The sequence below is a fragment of the Nylanderia fulva genome, unplaced genomic scaffold (genome assembly GCF_048542155.1).
Source record: "Nylanderia fulva isolate GAGA-0341 unplaced genomic scaffold, ASM4854215v1 Scaffold72, whole genome shotgun sequence".
NCBI classification, from domain to species: Eukaryota; Metazoa; Arthropoda; class Insecta; order Hymenoptera; family Formicidae; genus Nylanderia; species Nylanderia fulva.
Window position 1 is genome coordinate 394,351 of NW_028190830.1, and position 22,337 is coordinate 416,687.

General features: G+C 25.6%; 3 protein-coding genes across 5 annotated transcripts in view; 2 read left to right on the forward strand and 1 right to left on the reverse strand.

Annotated features, from left to right (window-relative positions):
* The window catches only part of LOC114944430 (protein I'm not dead yet-like), an 82,717-nt gene that overhangs the window by 14,766 nt on the left and 45,614 nt on the right, over positions 1 to 22,337 (reverse strand). The window lies entirely within an intron of this gene.
* Positions 3,861 to 8,251, forward strand: LOC114944439 (uncharacterized). Its single transcript, XM_085488830.1, has 5 exons — positions 3,861 to 3,989; positions 5,108 to 5,310; positions 5,763 to 5,973; positions 6,871 to 7,018; positions 8,020 to 8,251. The coding sequence occupies exons 2-5, from the start codon at positions 5,226 to 5,228 to the stop codon at positions 8,050 to 8,052; spliced, it is 477 nt and encodes a 158-aa protein (XP_085344956.1). The 5' UTR covers positions 3,861 to 3,989; positions 5,108 to 5,225; the 3' UTR covers positions 8,053 to 8,251.
* LOC114944435 (uncharacterized) lies at positions 14,566 to 19,464 on the forward strand. Of its 2 annotated transcripts, none has more exons than XM_085488825.1 (5): positions 14,566 to 14,664; positions 15,747 to 15,948; positions 16,401 to 16,611; positions 17,476 to 17,632; positions 18,630 to 19,464. In XM_085488825.1, the coding sequence occupies exons 2-5, from the start codon at positions 15,864 to 15,866 to the stop codon at positions 18,660 to 18,662; spliced, it is 486 nt and encodes a 161-aa protein (XP_085344951.1). In that variant the 5' UTR covers positions 14,566 to 14,664; positions 15,747 to 15,863; the 3' UTR covers positions 18,663 to 19,464. The 2 variants fall into 2 exon arrangements, with proteins under 2 accessions (XP_085344951.1, XP_085344952.1); XM_085488826.1 differs by having other exon boundaries at positions 15,751 to 15,948.

Below are 22,337 nucleotides of genomic sequence, written 5' to 3' on the forward strand. Positions count from 1 at the left end.
TCAATAGTATTAAAATATATAAAAACATATTAGTTTTCTTTTACCTTAGTAATTGTACAACTATATAACTTATTTAATTTAGTCTCATATTTTTAAAAATAGAACTTGTGATAATAAATCACAGATATACAATTGCTTCATAATTTGTGTTCATGAATTATACAAATTTTGAAATATTATTTCCGGCTGCTTAACAAAGGAAAAATTATTAAATAAAATTCAGTTCCATCAGTTCGATTTCTTATATAGACATCTTATAAAACATAATATGCCGCGGATAATATGCAACACGGAAACTATCAAGCTTATAGCTAATAAGTATATGTCCATAAATAATGCTGATTAAATACATTTTATTTCATAATTTTTTTAAACTTATATTCGCAGAAAAATAAATTCAAAATTGTTTAATTTATTTTTCATTTACAAATTGCATTATATAATTTAAATTATGAAGCATTTTGTATATCAATTAACTTATAGATCGAAAAGAACTTCTGTATATACATCTAAGTATCATTTAAAGTAAAATGTGATAGAAAAAGCTAATATTTTTCGATATATTTTACGAGAAAGTTTAATTCAATAATTCTTATCTTTATTTCATAATTATTAATGCATAATTAAAAGTCTGAAATTTTAAAACAACAGAATGTACATAATTGAATAAAAATGTATATTGTTTGCCATACGTTCCTTAAAATATTATTATTATTTAATTAGTAATTTTGCTCTATTTTTGTACATTTAGTTGTTTGTCATTATATGTATAGTTATTTATAGTACATAACCGCGATAATTTTAATAGAATCATTCAAGCTTCAACCCTTTACAATTGATAGAGGCATCTATAAACGTGAAATGTTGATTTTTTAATTCTGTTTTAATATCCTCGATTTTTTCTTTTTTTACGTAAGGTGGAAGCAAAATGTATACGTATTTAGCTGCAAAACCTGTAAGTTTTCCCGCGAATCCTTTATCTTTTGCAATTTTGCAGATCTTATCGAATTCCTCATTTGTCAAAAAATTGTTACACAATAATTGTTGATTCCACTTAATGGATTTCTGCAAAACATGAAATGTTATGTAAAAATGTATGTATATATGTATATATACATATATATATATTATACATAATATATAATAACAGTGTTAAATTAAAGTAAGAACAATACCCGTAATGACTTGTAATGCTGTCGACATTCACGCAAACCAATATTTTTGATGTTATCACTTAATGATTTGAGATTATCGTATATTTGTATTGCTACGTCGTCCAATTCATTTAACAAAATCTCAAACTCGTTCGACTCTGCATTGGAATTAAGTTTCCGGTGTATCATTTGTTTCGTCTGATGGTGCTTTTTCTGAGGAACTTTCGAAGGGACCAGTAAAATCTTCATTTCTTGCAAATCCTGGGAGTCAACCGTATCAACATTTATGTAATCGGTAAGTCGACTTTTCCTTATATTGCCGTATATACAAACGTCGGTATCGATCCACGCGCAATCGTAGTCAAGTAAGAAATCTTCGTAGGACGCGACATATGACTTGACTTCTTTCTTAAAATCTGGATTGTCAAATTCAACAGGCTGATTCTGCGTATGTAGACGCTTCCAATGAAGAAAGCACGCTGCGACGCAAACCGCAAACGACGTCGAGCTACCAAGACCGGAGTTGATGGGTAATTCTGAGGTGACCTTTATGCGAAAAGGTTTGATTTCGAGTTCACCACGTTTAATGGTCTCGAAGAGCAAGTAAAAAAATATCATTAAAGCACGTTTCTGAGTAAATGTTATCCACAATCCGTACACCGTTATCATGTACTTTAAGTATTTGATGAAATTGTCCAGAGTTGAATTCACTTCGTTATCTCCACAAAAGAATTTAATTATTTTTAAATCTATATTGTACGTGAAATTAACCTCGGGGAATTCGATGTGAATAAATTTTTCTAAATCATTTAGCTCCCAGAATTCGAGATTGGTACGAAGATTTAAGCTGGTCGCGACAAAATGTTTTCTGTATATCGCCGAATGTTCTCCGGATAAGACGATTCTGCCTGGTGCGGAAATTTTAAAATGAATCAACTCTTCCTCCATATTGATAATTATATTAAATATATGAAAAATATTCTCGAAATGTGATGAAGGTGCAGAGATTATATATTTGTTCGTTTCTCTTTGTTCTGCAAATGTTAGAAATGCGTCAATTGTGTCATAAAAATATGCAAATGAATATGCATACAGGTATATTGAAAAAAATGTTGTTAACTTGACTAAATTTTTCAACTTAATTACTATTTTGTTAATTGAACATATATTAGTATTTAATTAAAAAATATACGTTTTGTTAGATTTAATATGTTATATATATATTTAATTTAAATATACGTATTTATACATATGTTCCATTAATAAAATAATATTTAGTTGGAAAGTTTAGTCAAATTAATACATTTTTTTCAATGTATAAAGTTAGTATTAAAAAGTCATGTACTTACATATTCTCTTTGATTTTCGTTGTGTGCGTTTGTTTTCATTTATTACTGCAATTGTTCTTTTTTTCAGAGCAATGCACATATGTCTTTATACATTTTGAACAATGAAATCTTTATAATGTAGACAAGAAAGAAGAACGTTCGTTATCGCACACAAGGCAATGTTTAGATGCCCTGTACACTTTCGCGGCTCAGTCGTGACTGGTTTTGTCTTGGAACGTATAATAAACATCAACCTACAATATACACTACAATGTCAAACTTTTTCAATATATTCGAAAGAAGGAAATTATATCTTCATGTATGCCTAAACATAATCCAATAAAAATTTATAATATATAACAGTTTTATAAATTAATATATAATATTTAATATATACCCAGCAAACACCGATATATACATATATATATATATATATATATATATATATATATACTCAGCAAACACAGTATCCATTATAAAGTCTTATTTTTGTTAAGAATACCTGTTAAATTGATATTGCAAATTAATTATGGATTAGCCATGAAAACGAATTCTGTCAAAATTAAATTTAATATAAAGTTGATTATAAGTTTGTTGCATACAATTTAAAATTTATGCAAAATAAAAATTAAAACAAAGTAATAAAATGTTTTCAATTTAAATGATTAATTTTTGAACCGAAAAATACGCATGACTGTATGATTGTGATATGTAGGTATTTAAAGTAATGTAATTAATTACAAAAGCAAATTTATTAATATGAAATATATATATATATATGTATAAATAAAATTATATATTAACAAAGGTTTTCGAAATTGCTTATTAAATGTTTATTTTCATACATCTTTTTTTGTTGTATTAAAAATTTTACATAAAAATAATTTGTTATTTTTTATTAGTTAGCGTATATTATGTAAAAAAGTTATTATTATTTAGAAATCAATAACTTAAAAAAGTTTAAAGTTTTTAACATTTGTACGTATATATACAAACACAAATATAAACATTCTAATATATGGAATTTTAAATATTTTTTATTGAATAATTTGCAAATAATTTGTAATTTAAACAAAAAACCATTCGTCTATGTTGAATAATTTCGTCATCTTTCTAGAGAATAGAAAAAGAATCAGAAGTGCTTTCTGTAAAAATTAATCTATATTTCTTTTTTTATGTGAATATTAATTATCAATCTATAAGATGTTCGATAGAGTTGTGGCCTATTAAAAATAATTACGGAAGAATGTGTAAATAACGACCAAATGGAAGATTTCAATATACATATAATGTCAAAATTTCTATATCAAAACAATTTATGATGACATAAACTCATTTAAACATAAACAATATCATGCGAGTCTACAAAAGTCAGGCGAAGAAATCTAAATTTTATAAATATCCTGGTACATTTTTCAGAAGTCAGACGTGACTTTGTTACTGTCGTAGTATTATTGTTACACGTGTGTTAAACAAATCTAGAGACAATCTATCTAATTAACATCTGGTAAAGTAAATAAATTATAAAGTATATTATAAAAAAGTAATTATTAATATCTTACATATACAAGATGTCCCATCAAAAGTGGCCCCCTTTTATCTTTGAAACTAACAATAAGTGATAGACCATAAAAATTATATATGAAATTAAATTGCTTAAACATAGATAGTTTTTATAAGCAACCACTGTGCTCACAAAAAAGTTCAGTTTGAGCCATTTAATTTTATATATAATTTTTATGGTCTATTTCTTTTAGTTTCAAACATAAAAAGGGGTGGCCACTTTTAATGGGACACCCTGTATAATAGTATATTTCAAATAGCATATCGCCGAGTCATTTTTTAAATTCTCGTTCTTGCAATATATGTATAATATATAATATATTACAAGTTTTGGTACATAAAATAATTAGAACAAAATTGCTCTTTGTTGTAAAATTAATATATAATTCTCGACTTACCGACATCGACACTTGTCATTTTTTTTTATTTATATTTATTATCACATATTATTTAGAATACGCGAAATTTATTAATGTGATTTAATATAATTTTTTGTATTATGTGTAAGTAAATTGTTGAACATATAAATCAAAAGCGAAATTTAAATTGATTATTTTTAAAAGATACTTTTAACTTACATATTATTTTGTCATATTAATTAAAAAATCAAAATATTAATTGTTCGTCATAATGTGAGATATTAATTCACACGCAAGAATTTGAAAAGAAAAATAACGACTTTATCGTAAATAAATACAGAATCAACAAAAAGTTTTTGCTTATTATATGTGATACTGTATGATTTATTACAGTTGTTATAACTTTATAAAGTCCAATAACAAATAAAAATATTTAGTTCTTCGCGCAATTTTACAAATATTGAAGAAGAAATTATATCATTAATTTTCCAATATTATAATTTACTTTAACAAAAAGTTATTACTTTAATTATGACAAATATAATCTACTATTTAATAAAAAATTTATTACAAAAATGATATTGGTATATACATTATATTAACTATAACTAAACTGAATTTTAAATATTCTTTAATGACAGTTTTTTTTCACTAATCTTATATATTTAATTTATTTTCATGCTACCATAAATGTTTTCTGCAGGAAAGTAATACAGTATCGTGATATTGATAACGCAAGCAAGACAGTAAATTTGGATAAGAACAATTGTGATATCGAATCTTATTGATAAATTTTGTTATAAAATCGTTAGATATTTACGATGCATTTCATTAAATTAATGCACAGTTTAAAGCAAGTTTTATATTCGTTTTCTGCTATTATTGGTTTTTTTCTATGCTTATCAGGTAAGACGATAATTTATGAATGTAATAATACATAAGATCTATTTAGATAATTAAAATTTTTTTTGTTTTACACTCTTACTTTTCTGTTTTCTTTTATTTATTATCAAAAAAAAAATAAGTATAAAAAGAATATTATAATAACATTACAATTAAGAATATATATTTTCTGAGCTTATTAGAAATATAATAATATTTATGTGATAATATATATCTTATTACGTATAAATTTGTTTTATTAAAAATATGTCTGCATAATAATATGTTCTCGTTACTAATCAATAAATTAATCGATGATAACTATATTAATTACTCAGATAGCCACAATAATTATTATAACATTAGTTTGATGGCAAATGATGCATTTCGACATCAAAATGATGTCATAATGATTACTGTGGCTATTTGGGTATTGCATAGGATTATTGATAAGAATTATTTTCCATTTTTTATAGTAATACTACCAATTAGTAAAGCGCATATTGAATTTTATACGAAAAGTACTACTGAGGAAAATGTACCATTTGATGATATCAATGAAATATATTTAAATGTATTTCTGAGAGAAGTTGCAGACATAATAATCAATGTTTCCATATTTATAATTATATGTTGCTCTGCAATTATTGCTGTGATAATTACTCTATGTGCTTGTGAAACGTTCTGGTAAACCGATATTTATTTTTTAACATTAATGTGTATATACTTTTATAATATGACATGTATGTGTGTGTTTGTGTGTGTATGTGCAAGATGTTTTTTAATAAATGGTAAATATTGCAATGTATTCAAGATACAGGAAAAGTTTATATAAATATATGTATTTATCCGTATATCTGTTTTATTTTTCAACAGAAATAAATTTTTCCGTATATAAAAATCTAATTATGCATAAACATATGCTAATTCTTAGATGCAGTTTGCTATTTCATTGTTTAATCAAGCCATAATTTTCTTTTACTAGCGCGTTAGAAAAGTATTAATATTTATAAAGAGATATCTTCAACTTAAGACAAAATACGATCTGTACTAACACAAGTAACATTTGTTCTTGTTTATAGGTTAACAAGACTTCAAATTCTTCGAATCTTGTAATAATTAAACAGCAAACTTGTATCTAAATATGTTAGCTTAACTCTATTGCAAAATAAAACAGTAACAATATAAGGTTCGGAAATAAGATCGTATCGGATATAAGTATGTTTACTATTTAAATGAAATTTTTTCCTAGCTGTTTTAAGCCGTTAAAAAGAACAAATTTCAATTGTTTTTTTTTTATAATGATAAAGTTAAAATAATTTAATTCTTCAAATGCAATGTCAAGTTTTTTTCTTTATAAACATTATAAAAATTAAGATAATTATTATTCATTTACTGGATTATTAACAAATTTATATGTTGATTCTCTATATTTAATATGTTATAATAGTTATTTACTGCAATATATATATATATATATATATATATATATATAGTTTATTTAATTTATTATATGTTTTAGCTATTAGTATTACAAAAACCATTACATTTTTTATATATTATTACGATTCGTCATTGTTACAGTCCGGATTATATTACGCCCATCATAGAATTCATAGATGTGTTAGGTATAAGTCACAGGTTTAGAAATTACTTCCGCCGGCTTTTTCGCGCGCGTCGAGAGCCTCGTCGTCCGTCAGATTTGAATGTTTATTTTAATGCAGGCCGCCACGTAAGTAATATTTGAAGTAATTATATACAAAGTTTATACACACATGTATATATGCGTGCATATTTATATATTTCTACTTATTGTCAATAAGAGTACATTTGCACTAGGATACTTCCGTTTATGGAATAACCGTACTAAATAAAGTATGGTTATTTTAACTAAAACTAAAAATAGGCATAAGATAACAATACAAACGAGTCCGTTATAAACATACAAAATGTATTAGAAATAATAGTGAAGCATTTAGAAGCATATTTCACTCATCCAAGAAATGAAAAGGATTTGTATAAACAAGAATCCAGAAAATACTCTATTTTTGATTATAAATACATTAATTACATAAATAATTTATTTAAAATTTGACTAAAAAACTTTGTTAAAAACAATAAGTTGAAATGAATAATTTTTTTTCACAATTATCCACAATTATATGTTGCATAAATATTCAAAGATAATTCAACTTTTCCAAAGTATTTCGAATTTTGTGTTATACGTGTACAACAATAATAATATTATTATTATATATATATTATATATTATATATTTTATATTATATATTATTATTATATATGATAATTATATGCAATAATAACATTATATATACGCAATAATTATTATTATTATATTATTATATACGTACAAAACATCTTTAGTTTTAATTAATTAATAGAAACCTAAGCAAAAGTTTGTACGTGTGAAAAATGATTATAAATTAATCTCTGTAAATCCATATAAAAGCATTATTATACAGAAATTTTATATTTAATTATTCCTATCGTTTTTGTTTAACTAAATGTTCCAACTAAAAACTTTTCCATAAACGAGAGATGTTTGTAGAAAGATGCCGGTTGTGGACTTATATTTATATGATTTTTTTCATTTTTATAATGAGTACAATTTGCTTGTAAACTTTTTTCATTATTAATTATTATACTTACACGTACGTATTAATAGTTATTATTATATTAATAATTTTAATTAATCTATCTCTAATATTGCAGTCGTCAGATGAAGAAGAAGTAGAACGTTATTAATTTGGAAAGTTAACATGGATGGTTTGTACACGTTATGTAGTAAAATATTACTTATTTATGATATTAATAAGATCTCGTAAGTATGTCATCATGTTCGAATCTCAATTTCAAGTTATTCTGATAATGTGTACGTTGCTCCACGATTAATTGTTAAGCAAGAAAATAAATATTATATATAATTATGTAATAATATAATCACAATGAGAGAAATATGTAATAATTAATAATAATACATATATACAATTCATAAAATTTAAAAACTATAAAAACCACAAATTTTTAAAAATTTTATTACTTTTAATAGAACAACTATTTTAATTATTTCATTTTATGTTATTGTAGACACTTGAAAAATATTAATATTTTTTAGAACCTTATGTATATACTTTCGTTTTGGTCCAATCTTTGCACGGACCTCAAAGCCATTGTTTAACTTTTTTTTATTTACTTATAATTTTCTCTGTTTGATTGCGAATTATATCTAGATTTCTGGATTGATTTTCAGGAAACAGGTATCAAAATGTTCCTAATGTTACGGGGATGGATGTTAAGATGTGGTTTTGTTTCCGTTAATTTTTTCCTTACTTCTTTTTTATTTAATTCTCAAGTGACAATATTGTATGCTTATTGACATTAAATTAAAAAGTAAGAACAAAAAAATTACGTATATCATTCCACGGAAAAGGAGGAAAATTTTTGTACCGGTTTCACGAAAATCAGTCTATAAATGTGGAAGTAAATTGCGATCAGACAGACACAGATATATATATATATATATACACACATATATACAAAGTGTCCCGGAACACCCTTAACAACGTGTGGTGATAGAGCGAATCGAGACGAACGAAAAAGTCTTATACCATTTTGCAATATTTTTAATAAAACTTTTTCTTATTCACTTGACTTTATTTCTTTTACTCGCTTGACTTTAACATTAGATATTTCGGTTATTATTAAAGATATTGCAAAATGATATAAGACTTTTTCGTTCGTATCGATGCGCTCTATCATCACACGAACGTTGTTAAGAGTGTTCCCAGACACCCTGTATATATACATGCATACATACATACATATATGTATATATATATATGTATATACATATATAAACATATAGATAATTTTCTTCCATTGTCTGTGTTTGTCTGACCGCAATTTACTTCCATACACACACGCACACATACACACATGAGGAAGTTGGTAAATAATTTAAACTAAATTGTAAAATTTAAATTAGGATTTCTTTCACAGAAACAATATTAGTATTCCTACATATATGATATGTTTCAAATAATTTTATCTATTTAGTAATAATAACATTATTTTAGATTATTACAAATTTTAATATATTGTGATTATATGAAAAAATTAAGATAATCAAAAATAATGATTATCTGATCACTTGGCTTATATGCCTAACGCCCAATACGTATGATAAAATGCATTAACAATTTTTTATAATTAATAAGAATTGAATCATTTTATGAAAATTTTGCAATAAATATATATATTCAGTGATAATAAACTTTATTATAAATAATAAAATTTATTGTAATTTGAATAGATTGATCAATATCTACGCATAATTTAAACTTACAAATTTGTAGCTACAGGGTGTCCGGTAACTAACGGACCAATGATCACAAATGGATTCTTTGGTCAATTTGGGAACGATTTTTCTTCAGCGAAAATGTCGAAAAAAGTCATCATTTTTTACAACTTTCCAATATTTGTCATTATGTATGTTTATAACTAAACCTCAAATTAAAATTTTATTATGGTAAACTCTACCTGAAATTAACTGAAGAATGTAATTATGATAGACTTTTAACTCCAAAACGTTTAGTTTTCAAAAAACCCATTTTTTTCAATCGCTTAGAACTCAAAAATTATTGACTTCTCAACATTTTTGCTAAGAAAAAATCGTCTCCAAATTGACAAGAGAATCCGCTTTTAATCATTGGTCCGTTAGTTACCGGACACCCTGTATAAATCATTGTACAAAACTTGTACAACTGTATTTAAATAGATATACACATTGTATATTTTGCAAGTTTTAATATTACATCGTAATAATGATCTTAGATCAATATTACAATAAAAAAACTATAAATCAAAATGAATGGAAATATATGGATCACTTATTTTAATTTCTAGTTTTTTATGTGCAAATATTGTATATATGTGTAATATTATGTGTACACTTTATGTGTAAATGTTACAAGTAATTAGTTTATTATCCAATGCTTTATTAAATTATTTATATACATGACAATCTTGTATAGATAACATTTATATAAATAATACAACTTCATATCGCTATTAGTGCTTACATTGACAAATGTTTGTTAACATAATAAACTGTGTGATATTAAAAATTTATAAATAAAATTCAATTATTAAGAAATTGTCCCATTATTATGTTTTATTTTTGTTAAGAATACCTGTAAAATTAATATTGCAAATTAATTATGAATTAGCCATGAAAACGAATTCTGTCAAAATTAAATTTAATATAAAGTTGACTCTAAGTTTGTTCATACAATTTAAAATTTATGCAAAGTGAAAATTAAAACAAAATAATAAAATGTTTTCAATTTAAACGATTAATTTTTGAACCGAAAAATACGCATGACTGTATGATTGTGATATGTAAGTATTTAAAATAATGTAATTAATTACAAAAGCTCATTCATTAATATAAAAAAAATATATATATATTGTTGCGTCCTCGGGACGCCTCTCGCTCAGTCACTCACACACAGTCACTCTCACTCGCGCGCGAAATAAAGACACTCGCATAATAGGGAAATGAACTTTAATATGAGGAACCAATACACGAAACCAATGAAATATAACAAATAGTGCATTCGTAATGCAAAGAAGCTCCGGTCTCGGAAAACGTCCGCACGATGCGACCGCTAGACCAAAACTGTCATGTCTCCCGAAAACAGAAGAAGACCCTTAGTTGTTTAACAACAACTCCCTTGACGACGATCTCCCGGAAGCGTAAAGAGTTGATCCCGCGAAAAGTATCACCCGATACAAAGATGTAGATCCAGGGGCGTAACACGGGGGCGCAACAATATATATATATTTATATAAATTTATATATTAACAAGGGTTTACAAAACTGCTTATTAAATGTTTATCTATATATATAAGCACCGTCTGTCTGTATGTATGTACGCGAACTACTTCCGCATTTGTGGACCGATATTCGTGAAACTGGTACCAAAATGTTGCAAATTTTTTGGGGGTGGCTGCTGTGGGGTTTTTTTTTTAATTTTTTAATTTTTTTTTTTTTCTACAGAGGAGGGTATGTTTAATCTTTTTTTGCAATATTTCTGAACACATGGTATCAAAATGTTGCAAATTTTTTTGGAGATAATGACGATGCGGTTTTTTTAAGTGTTACACCCCCACCCACGCACCCACCCACGCATCCACCCACGCGCATGCGCATTTATGGACCAATTTTCACGAAATTAGTACCAAAATGTTGCAAATTTTTTTGAGAAAACTACTGGTTTATTTTTTTAAGTTTACCCCTCCACTCACGCACCCACCCACGCAATCGTATATTTATGAACCGATTTTTTTTAAATTGGTACCTCTTCCGGCTCTTGCCCATCGAGCTTTCTGTTTTACTGCAAAAAATGATTATATTACATAATATTTATTTATAATATTATATTATTATATATAATATTGAGGAGGGAGAGGGAGAGAGAGAGAGAGAGAGAGAGAGAGAGAGAGAGAGAGAGAGAGAGAGAGAGAAAGAGAGAGAGGGATTAATTTAATCTATATATATAAGCACCGTCCGTCTGTCTGTCTGTCTGTCTGTGCCCGAACTACTTCCGCATTTGTGGACCGATTGTCTCGAAATTGGTACCAAAATGTTGCAAATTTTTCGGGGGTGGCTGCTGTGGGTTTTTTTTTTTAATTTTTTTATTTTTATTTTTTTTCTTCAGAGGAGGGTATGTTTTTGCGAAAAAAATTTTTTTTTGCAATATTTCTGAACACATGGTATCAAAATGTTGCAAAATTTTTGGAGATAGCGACGATGCGGTTTTTTTTAAGTGTAACACCTCCACCCACGCATCCACTCACGCATCCACCCACACGCATGCGCATTTATGGACCAATTTTCACGAAATTAGTACCAAAATGTTGTAAATTTTTCTGAGGAAACTGGTGTTTTATTTTTTTAAGTTTACGCCTCCACCCACGCAATCATCCACGCGCGTGCGCATTTATGGACCAATATTTTTACGAAATTGGTACAAAAATGTTGCAAATTTTTTGGAGATGGCGACAATGCGGTTTTTTCAAGTGTTACACCTCCACCCACGCACCCACCCACGCGCATGCGCATTTATGACCAATTTTCACGAAATTAGTACCAAAATGTTGCAAATTTTTCTGACAAAGCTGGTGTTTTATTTTTTTAAGTTTACGCCTCCACCCACGCACCCACCCACGCAATCGTATATTTATAAACCGATTTTTTTAAAATTGGTACCAAAATGTTGCAAATTTTTTGAAGATGGCGACGATGTGGTTTTTTCAATTGTTACACCTCCACCCACGCATTCATCCACGCGCGTGCGCATTTATGGACCAATATTTTTACGAAATTGGTACAAAAATGTTGCAAATTTTTTTGAGAAAGCTGCTGTGTGGTTTTTTAAAGTTTTATCCCACCCACGCATTCACCCACGCATTCACACATTTATTCACAGACTTTTTCGAAATTTGTACTCAAATTTTGTTGAGGATGGCTACTATGATTTTAACAAATTTTTATCATCCTATTCATCCACCCACGCACCCATGCACCCATGTGCATACGCATTTATTGACTTGGTCACACCAATAAGTAATTTTAAATAAATTTGTGTACATGTTTGTGATTGCAAAAATTTGCAACATTTTGGTACTAATTTCGTGAAAATTGCATACAAATTAAAGGTTTATTTACACGAATTGCACACATAATCACAAATACGTACACAAATTTTTTAAAAATTACTTCTTGGTGTGAACAAGTCAATAAATGCGTATGCAAATGGGTGCATGGGTGCGTGGGTGGATGAATAGGATGATAAAAATTTGTTAAAATCATAGTAGCCATCTCCAACAAAATTTAACTACAAATTTCAAAAAAGTATGTGAATAAATGTGTGAATGCGTGGATGCATGCGTGGGTGGGATAAAACTTAAAAAAACCACACAGCAGCTTTCTCAGAAAAATTTGCAACATTTTGGTACTAATTTCGTGAAAATTGGTCCATAAATGCGCATGCGTGTGGGTGAAGGTGTAACACTTGAAAAAACCACATCGTCGCCAAAAATTTGCAACATTTTGGTACCAATTTTTTAAAAAATCCGTTCATAAATATGCGATTGTGTGGGTGGATGCGTAGGTGAAAGCGTAAACTTAAAAAACCCCACACACATACACAGAGAGAGAGAGAGAGAGAGAGAGAGAGAGAGAGAGAGAGAGAGAGAGAGAGAGAGAGAGAGAAAGAGAGCGTGTGTCTTAAAGAAAGAGGGAGGGAGAGAGATAAGGAGAGAGAGAGCATGTGTCTTAAAGAGAGAGAGAGGGAGCGCGTGTGTTTTAGAGTGAGAGAGAGAGAAAGCGTGTCTTAAAAAAAGAAAATAAAATATCTGGGAGAAAGAAATAGATAACATAGTAGTCATCCACAAAAAAATTTAAACATTTATTTTGGTATAAATTTCGTGAAAGTCGAACAACAAATGTGGAAGTAGTTCGCGGTAATACAAAAAAAGAATTAATTTTTTGTGTTAAAACGGATTTAATATAGACAATATGAGGACCGCGCAAAGCGCGGTCCGAATAGAAAGGCTGGCTTTGAGGACCGCGCGAAGCGCGGTCCGAAAAGCTAGTTTTATTATATTTTTCATTGTTGTATTAAAAATTTTACATAAAAATAATTTATTATTTTTATATATTTAGTTAGCATATATTATGTAAAAAAGTTATTATTATTTAGAAATCAATAACTTAAAAAAGTTTAAAGTTTTTAAAATTTATACGTATATATACAAACACAAATATAAACATTTTAATATATGGAATTTTAAATATTTTTTATTGAATAATTTGCAAATAATTTGTAATTTAAACAAAAAACCATTCGTCTATGTTGAATAATTTCGTTATCTTTCTAGAGAATAGAAAAAGAATCGGAAGTGCTTTATGTAAAAATTAATATATATTTCTTTCTTTATGTGAATATCAATTATCGATCTATAAGATGTTCGATAGAGTTGTGGCCTATTAAAAATAATTACGGAAGAATGTGTAAATAACGACCAAATGGAAGATTTCAATATACATATAATGTCAAAATTTCTATATCAAAACAATTTATGATGACATGAACTCATTTAAACATAAACAATATCATGAGAGTCTACAAAAGTCAGGCGAAAAAATCTAAATTTTATAAATATCCTGGTACATTTTGCAGAAGTCAGACGTGACTTTGTTACTGTCGTAATATTATTGTTACACGTGTGTTAAACAAATCTAGAGACAATCTATCTAATTAACATCTGGTAAAGTAAATAAATTATAAGGTATATTATAAAAAAGTAATTATTAATATCTTACATATACAAGATGTCCCATCAAAAGTGGCCCCCTTTTATCTTTGAAACTAAGTGATAGACCATAAAAATTATATATGAAATTAAATTGCTTGAACATAGATAGTTTTTATAAGCAACCACTGTGCTCACAAACAAGTTCAGTTTAAGCCATTTAATTTTATATATAATTTTTATGGTTTATTTCTTTTAGTTTCAAACATAAAAAGGGGTGGCCACTTTTGATGGGACACCCTGTATAATAGTATATTTCAAATAGCATATCGCCGAGTCATTTTTTAAATTCTTGTTCTTGCAATATATGTATAATATATAATATATTACAAGTTTTGGTACATAAAATAATTAGAACAAAATTGCTTTTCGTTGTAAAATTAATATATAATTCTAGACTTACCGACACTTGTCATTTTTATATATATTTATTATGACATATTATTTAGAATACGCGAAATTTATTAATGTGATTTAATATAATTTTTTGTATTATGTGTAAGTAAATTGTTGAACATATAAATCAAAAGCGAAATTTAAATTGATAATTTTTAAAAGATACTTTTATCTTACATATTATTTTGTCATATTAATTAAAAAATCAAAATATTAATTGTTCGTCATAATGTGAGATATTAATTCACACGCAAGAATTTGAAGAGAAAAATAACGACTTTATCGTAAATAAATACAGAATCAACAAAAAGTTTTTGCTTATTATATGTGATACTGTATGATTTATTACAGTTGTTATAACTTTATAAAGTCCAATAACAAATAAAAATATTTAGTTCTTCGCGCAATTTTACAAATATTGAAGAAGAAATTATATCATTAATTTTCAAATATTCTAGTGTACTTTAACAAAAAGTTATTACTTTAATTATGACAAATATAATCTACTTTTTAATCAAAAATTTATTACAAAAATGACATTGGTATATACATTATATTAACTATAACTAAACTAAATTTTAAATATTTTTTAATGACAGTTTTTTTTCACTAATCTTATATATTTAATTTTTTTTCATGCTACCATAAATGTTTTCTGCAAGAAAGTAATACAGTATCGTGATATTGATAACGCAAGCAACACAGTAAATTTGGATAAGAACAATTGTGATATCGAATCTTATTGATAAATTTTGTTATAAAATCGTTAGATATTTACGATGCATTTCATTAAATTAATGCACAGTTTAAAGCAAGTTTTATATTCGTTTTCTGCTATTATTGGTTTTTTTCTATGCTTATCAGGTAAGACGATAATTTATGAATATAATAATACATAAGATCTATTTAGATAATTAATATTTTTTTTGTTTTACACTCTTTCTTTTGTGTTTTCTTTTATTATTTATCAAAAAAAATAAGTTTCTAAAAAGAATTATATAATAACATTAAAATTAAGAATATATATTTTCTGAGCTTATTAGAAATATAATAATATTTATGTGATAATATATATCTTATTACGTATAAATTTGTTTTATTAAAAATATGTCTGCATAATAATATGTTCTTGTTACAAATCAATAAATTAATCGATGATAACTATATTAATTACTCAGATAGCCACAATAATTATTATGACATCAGTTTGATGGCAAATGATGCATTTTGCCATCAAAATGATGTCATAGTAATTACTGTGGCTATCTGGGTATTGCATAGGATTATTGATAAGTATTATTTTCCATTTTTTGTAGTAATACTACCAATTAGTAAAGCGCATATCGAATTTTATACGAAAAGTGCTATTGAGGAAAATGTACCATCTGATGATACCAATAAAATATATTTAAATACATTTCTGGAACAAATTGTAGAAATAATATTCGAAGCTTTAATATTAATTTTTATACTTATAATTTTAATTTCTGCTTTGACAAATATTCTACTTGTTTGTAAAGTGTTCTGGTAAACCGATATTTATTTTTTAACATTAATGTGTATATACTTTTATAATATTAAATGTATGTGTGTGTATGTGCAAGATGTTTTTTAATAAATGGTAAATATTGCAATGTATTCAGAATACAGGAAAAGTTTATATAAATATATGTATTTATCCGTATATCTGTTTTATTTTTCAACAGCAATAAACTTTTTCGTATATAAAAATCTAGTTATGCATAATCATATGCTAATTCTTAAATGCAGTTTGCTATTTCATTGTTTAATTAAGTCATAATTTTCTTTTATTAGCGCGTTAGAAAAGTATTAATATTTATAAAAAGATATCTTCAATTAAGAACAAAATATACGACCTGTACTAACATAAGTAACGTGTGTTCTTGTTTATAGGTTAACAAAACTTTAAATTCTTTAAATCTTGTAATAATTAAACAGCAAACTTGTATCTAAATATGTTATCTTAACTCTATTGAAAAATAAAACAGTAACAATAAGGTTCGGAAACAAGATCGTATCAAATATAAGTATGTTTACTAATTAAATGAAATTGTTTTCTAGTTGTTTTAAGCCGTTAAAAAAAACAAATTTTAATTGTTCCTTTTTTATAATAATAAAATCAAAATAATTTAATACTTTAAATGCAATGTCAAGTTTTTTTCTTTATAAACATTATAAAGATTAAGATAATTATTATTTGTTTCCTAAATTACTAACAAATTTATATGTTGATTTTCTATATTTAATATAATATAATAGTTATTTACTGCAATATATAGATAGTTTATTTAATTTAATATGTGTTTTAGCTATTAGTATTACAAAAACCATTACATTTTTATATATAATTACGATGGGTTATTGTTACAGTCCAGATTATGTTACGCCCATCTTAGAATACATAGATGGCTTATTTATAGGACTTATAGGACGCAGGTTGAGAAATTACTTCCGCCGGCTCTTTCGCGTGCGTCGAGAGCCTCGTCGTCCGCCACATTTGGATGTTCGTTTTAATGCAGGGCGCCACGTAAGTAATATTTGAAGCAATTATATACAAAGTTTATACACGCATGTATATATGCGTGCATATTTATATATTTCTACTTATTGTCAATAAGAGTACATTTGCACTAGAATACTTCCGTTTATGGAATAACCGTACTAAATAAAGTATGGTTATTTTAACTAAAACTAAAAATAGGCACAAGATAACAATACAAACGAGTCCGCTATAAACATACAAAATGTATTAGAAATAATAGTGAAGCATTTAGAAGAATATTTCACTCATCCAAGAAATGAAAAGGATTTGTATAAACAAGAATCCAGAAACTACTCTATTTTTGATTATAAATACATTAATTACATAAATAATTTATTTAAAATTTGACTAAAAAACTTTGTTAAAAACAATAAGTTGAAATAAATAATTTTTTTTCACAATTATCCACAATTATATGTTGCATATATATTCAAAGATAATTCAACTTTTTCAAAGTATTTCGAATTTTCTGTTATACGTGTACAACAATAATAATATTATTATTATTTATTATATATTATATATTATATATTATATATTATTATTATATATGATAATTATATGCAATAATAACATTATATATACGCAATAATTATTATTATTATATTATTATATACGTACAAAACATCTTTAGTTTTAATTAATTAATAGAAACCTAAGCAAAAGTTTGTACGTGTGAAAAATGATTATAAATTAATCTCTTTAAATCCATATAAATGCATTATTATACAGAAATTTTATATTTAATTATTCCTATCGTTTTTGTTTAACTAAATGTTCCAACTAAAAACTTTTCCATAAACGAGAGATGTTTGTAGAAAGATGGCGGTTGTGGACTTATATTTATATGATTTTTTTCATTTTTATAATGAGTACAATTTGCTTGTAAACTTTTTTCATTATTAATTATTATACTTACACGTACGTATTAATAGTTATTATTATATTAATAATTTTAATTAATCTATCTCTAATATTGCAGTCGTCAGATGAAGAAGAAGTAGAACGTTATTAATTTGGAAAGTTAACATGGATGGTTTGTACACGTTATATGTAGTAAAATATTACTTATTTATGATATTAATAAGATCTCGTAAGTATGTCATCATGTTCGAATCTCAATTTCAAGTTATTCTGATAATGTGTACGTTGCTCCACGATTAATTGTTAAGCAAGAAAATATATATTATATATAATTATGTAATAATATAATCACAATGAGAGAAATATGTAATAATTAATAATAATTCATATATACAATTCATAAAATTTAAAAGCTATAAGAGCCACAATATTTTAAAAATTTTATTAATTTTAATAGAACACCTATTTTAATTATTTCATTTTATGTTATTATAGACACTTGAAAAATATTAATATTTTTTAGAACCTTATGTATATACTTTCGTTTTGGTCCGATCTTTGCACGGACCTCAAAGCCATTGTTTAACTTTTTTTTATTTACTTATAATTTTCTCTGTTTGATTGCGAATTATATCTAGATTTCTGGATCGATTTTCACGAAACAGGTACCAAAATGTTCCTAATGTTACGGGGATGGATGTTAAGATGTGGTTTTGTTTCCGTTAATTTTTTCCTCACTTCTTTTTTATTTAATTCTCAAGTGACAATATTGCATGCTTATTGACATTAAATTAAAAAGAAAAAACGAACAAAAAAAAAGAACAAAAAAGTAACGTAATATCATTCCACAGAAAAGGAGGAAAATTTTTGCACCGGTTTCACGAAAATCAGTCCATAAATGTGGAAGTAAATTGCGATCAGACAGACACAGATATATATATATATATATTTACATATATACAGGGTGTCCCGGAACACCCTTAACAACGTTTGTGTGGTGTTAGAGCGAATCGAGACGAACGAAAAAGTCTTATACCATTTTGCGATATCTTTAATAAAACTTTCTCTCTTATTCACTTGACTTTATTTCTTTTACTCGCTTGACTTTAACATTAGATATTTCGGTTATTATTAAAGATATTGCAAAATGATATAAGACTTTTTCGTTCATATCGATGCGCTCTATCATCACACAAACGTTGTTAAGAGTGTTCCCAGACACCTTGTATATATACATGCATACATACATACATATATGTATATATATATATATATATATATATATGTATATACATATATAAACATCTAGATAATTTTCTTCCATTGTCTGTGTCTGTCTGACCGCAATTTACTTCCATACACACACGCACACATACACACATGAGGAAGTTAATAAATAATTTAAACTAAATTGTAAAATTTAAATTAGGATTTCTTTCACAGAAACAATATTAGTATTCCTACATATATGATATGTTTCAAATAATTTTATCTATTTAGTAATAATAACATTATTTTAGTTTATTACAAATTTTAATATATTGTGATTATATGAAAAAATTAAGATAATCAAAAATAATGATTATCTGATCACTTGGCTTATATGCCTAACGCCCAATTCGTATGATAAAATGCATTAACAATTTTTTATAATTAATAAGAATTGAATCATTTTATGAAAATTTTGCAATAAATATATATATTCAGTGATAATAAACTTTATTATAAATAATAAAATTTATTGTAATTTGAATAGATTGATCAATATCTACGCATAATTTAAACTTACAAATTTGTAGCTACAGGGTGTCCGGTAACTAACGGACCAATGATCACAAATGGATTCTTTGGTCAATTTGGGAACGATTTTTCTTCAGCGAAAATGTCGAAAAAAGTCATCATTTTTTACAACTTTCCAATATTTGTCATTATGTATGTTTATAACTAAACCTCAAATTAAAATTTTATTATGGTAAACTCTACCTGAAATTAACTGAAGAATGTAATTATGATAAACTTTTAACTCCAAAACGTTTAGTTTTCAAAAAACCCATTTTTTTCAATCGCTTAGAACTCAAAAATTATTGACTTCTCAACATTTTTGCTAAGAAAAAATCGTCTCCAAATTGACAAGAGAATCCGCTTTTAATCATTGGTCCGTTAGTTACCGGACACCCTGTATAAATCATTGTACAAAACTTGTACAACTGTATTTAAATAGATATACACATTGTATATTTTGCAAGTTTTAATATTACATCGTAATAATAATCTTAGATCAATATTACAATAAAAGAATTATAAATCAAAATGAGTGGAAATATATAGATCACTTATTTTAAATTCTAGTTTTTTATGTGCAAATATTGTATATATGTGTAATATTATGTGTAAATGTTACATGTCATTAATTTATTATCCAATGTTTTACTAAATTATTTATATACATGACAATCTTGTATAGATCACATTTATATAAATAATATAACTTTTCGATAATAGAACTTATTAATTATTAGTGAATAAATGTCAGCAAGTTGCTGTGATTTTAAATATAAGTTTACACATAATTAAATAACTTGTGAGAACTTAATTTATGATTATAATTTCAACATTTTCATATAAAAGTTTTTTATTCTACTTAATTTTCAAAATGCGAGAAGTTAAAATATTGTATCTTTTTATTGTACTATATATTTAGCAATATTAATAATAATAGAAATAATAATATGAGTATCTATAAAATGCATGGTTTGTTCAAATATGCAAATTATAATATTGCAAATTTTATAGCTTAATATATACATACATTATGTATACATATATTAATTTGTATGAATATATATATATATATATATATATATATATATATTAAGACGATAAATATATACATATGTTCAAATCATGAGTTTTTAAGATAGTATAGTAAGCATATGTTCTACATAATTAAATGTTAGCATTAATATTGGCACATATATGTATCACATTTATATCGCTATTAGTGCTTACACTGACAAATGTTTGTTAACATGATAAACTGTGTGATATATTACAAATAATTAAATGAAATTCAATTATTAAGAAATTGTTCCATTATTAAGTCTAATTTTTATTAAGAATACCTGTGAAATTAATATTGCAAATTAATTATGGATTAGCCATGGAAACGAATTCTGTCAAAATTAAATTTAATATAAAGTTGATTCTAAGTTTGTTGCATAAATTTAAAACTTATGCAAAGTAAAAATTAAAACAAAGTAATAAAATGTTTTCAATTTAAATGATTAATTTTTGAACCGAAAAATACGTATGACTGTATGATTGTGATATGTAAGTATTTAAAGTAATGTAATTCATTACAAAAGCAAATTTATTAATATGAAATAAATATATATATATATATGAATAAATATAATTATATATTAATAAGGGTTTTCGAAATTGCTTATTAAATGTTTATTTTCATACATTTTTCTTTGTTGTATTAAAAATTTTACATAAAAATAATTGGTCATTTATTATTAGTTAGCGTATATTATGTAAAAAAGTGATTATTATTTAGATATCAAAAACTTAAAAAAATTTTTAATTTTTAAATGTTATACGTATATATAAACACAAATATAAACTTTTTAATATATGGAATTTTAAATACTTTTTATTGAATAATTTCGTCATTTTTCTAGAGAATAGAATAAGAATCGGAAGTGCTTTATGTAAAAATTAATCTATATTTCTTTCTTTATGTGAATATCAATTATCGATCTATAAGATGTTCGATACAGTTGTGGCCTATTAAAAATAGTTAAGGAAGAATGTGTAAATA

Excerpts from the sequence above, each read along its gene's own strand:
- LOC114944439 (XM_085488830.1), top strand. The coding sequence starts at position 5,226 with ATGCATTTCATTAAATTAATGCACAGTTTAAAGCAAGTTTTATATTCG. Across the intron at positions 5,311-5,762 it reads TTTTTTTCTATGCTTATCAG|TAATACTACCAATTAGTAAA; the intron begins GTAAGACGATAA and ends CATTTTTTATAG. Across the intron at positions 7,019-8,019 it reads ATTTTAATGCAGGCCGCCAC|TCGTCAGATGAAGAAGAAGT; the intron begins GTAAGTAATATT and ends CTAATATTGCAG.
- LOC114944435 (XM_085488825.1), top strand. The coding sequence starts at position 15,864 with ATGCATTTCATTAAATTAATGCACAGTTTAAAGCAAGTTTTATATTCG. Across the intron at positions 15,949-16,400 it reads TTTTTTTCTATGCTTATCAG|TAATACTACCAATTAGTAAA; the intron begins GTAAGACGATAA and ends CATTTTTTGTAG. Across the intron at positions 16,612-17,475 it reads CTTGTTTGTAAAGTGTTCTG|TCCAGATTATGTTACGCCCA; the intron begins GTAAACCGATAT and ends TTATTGTTACAG.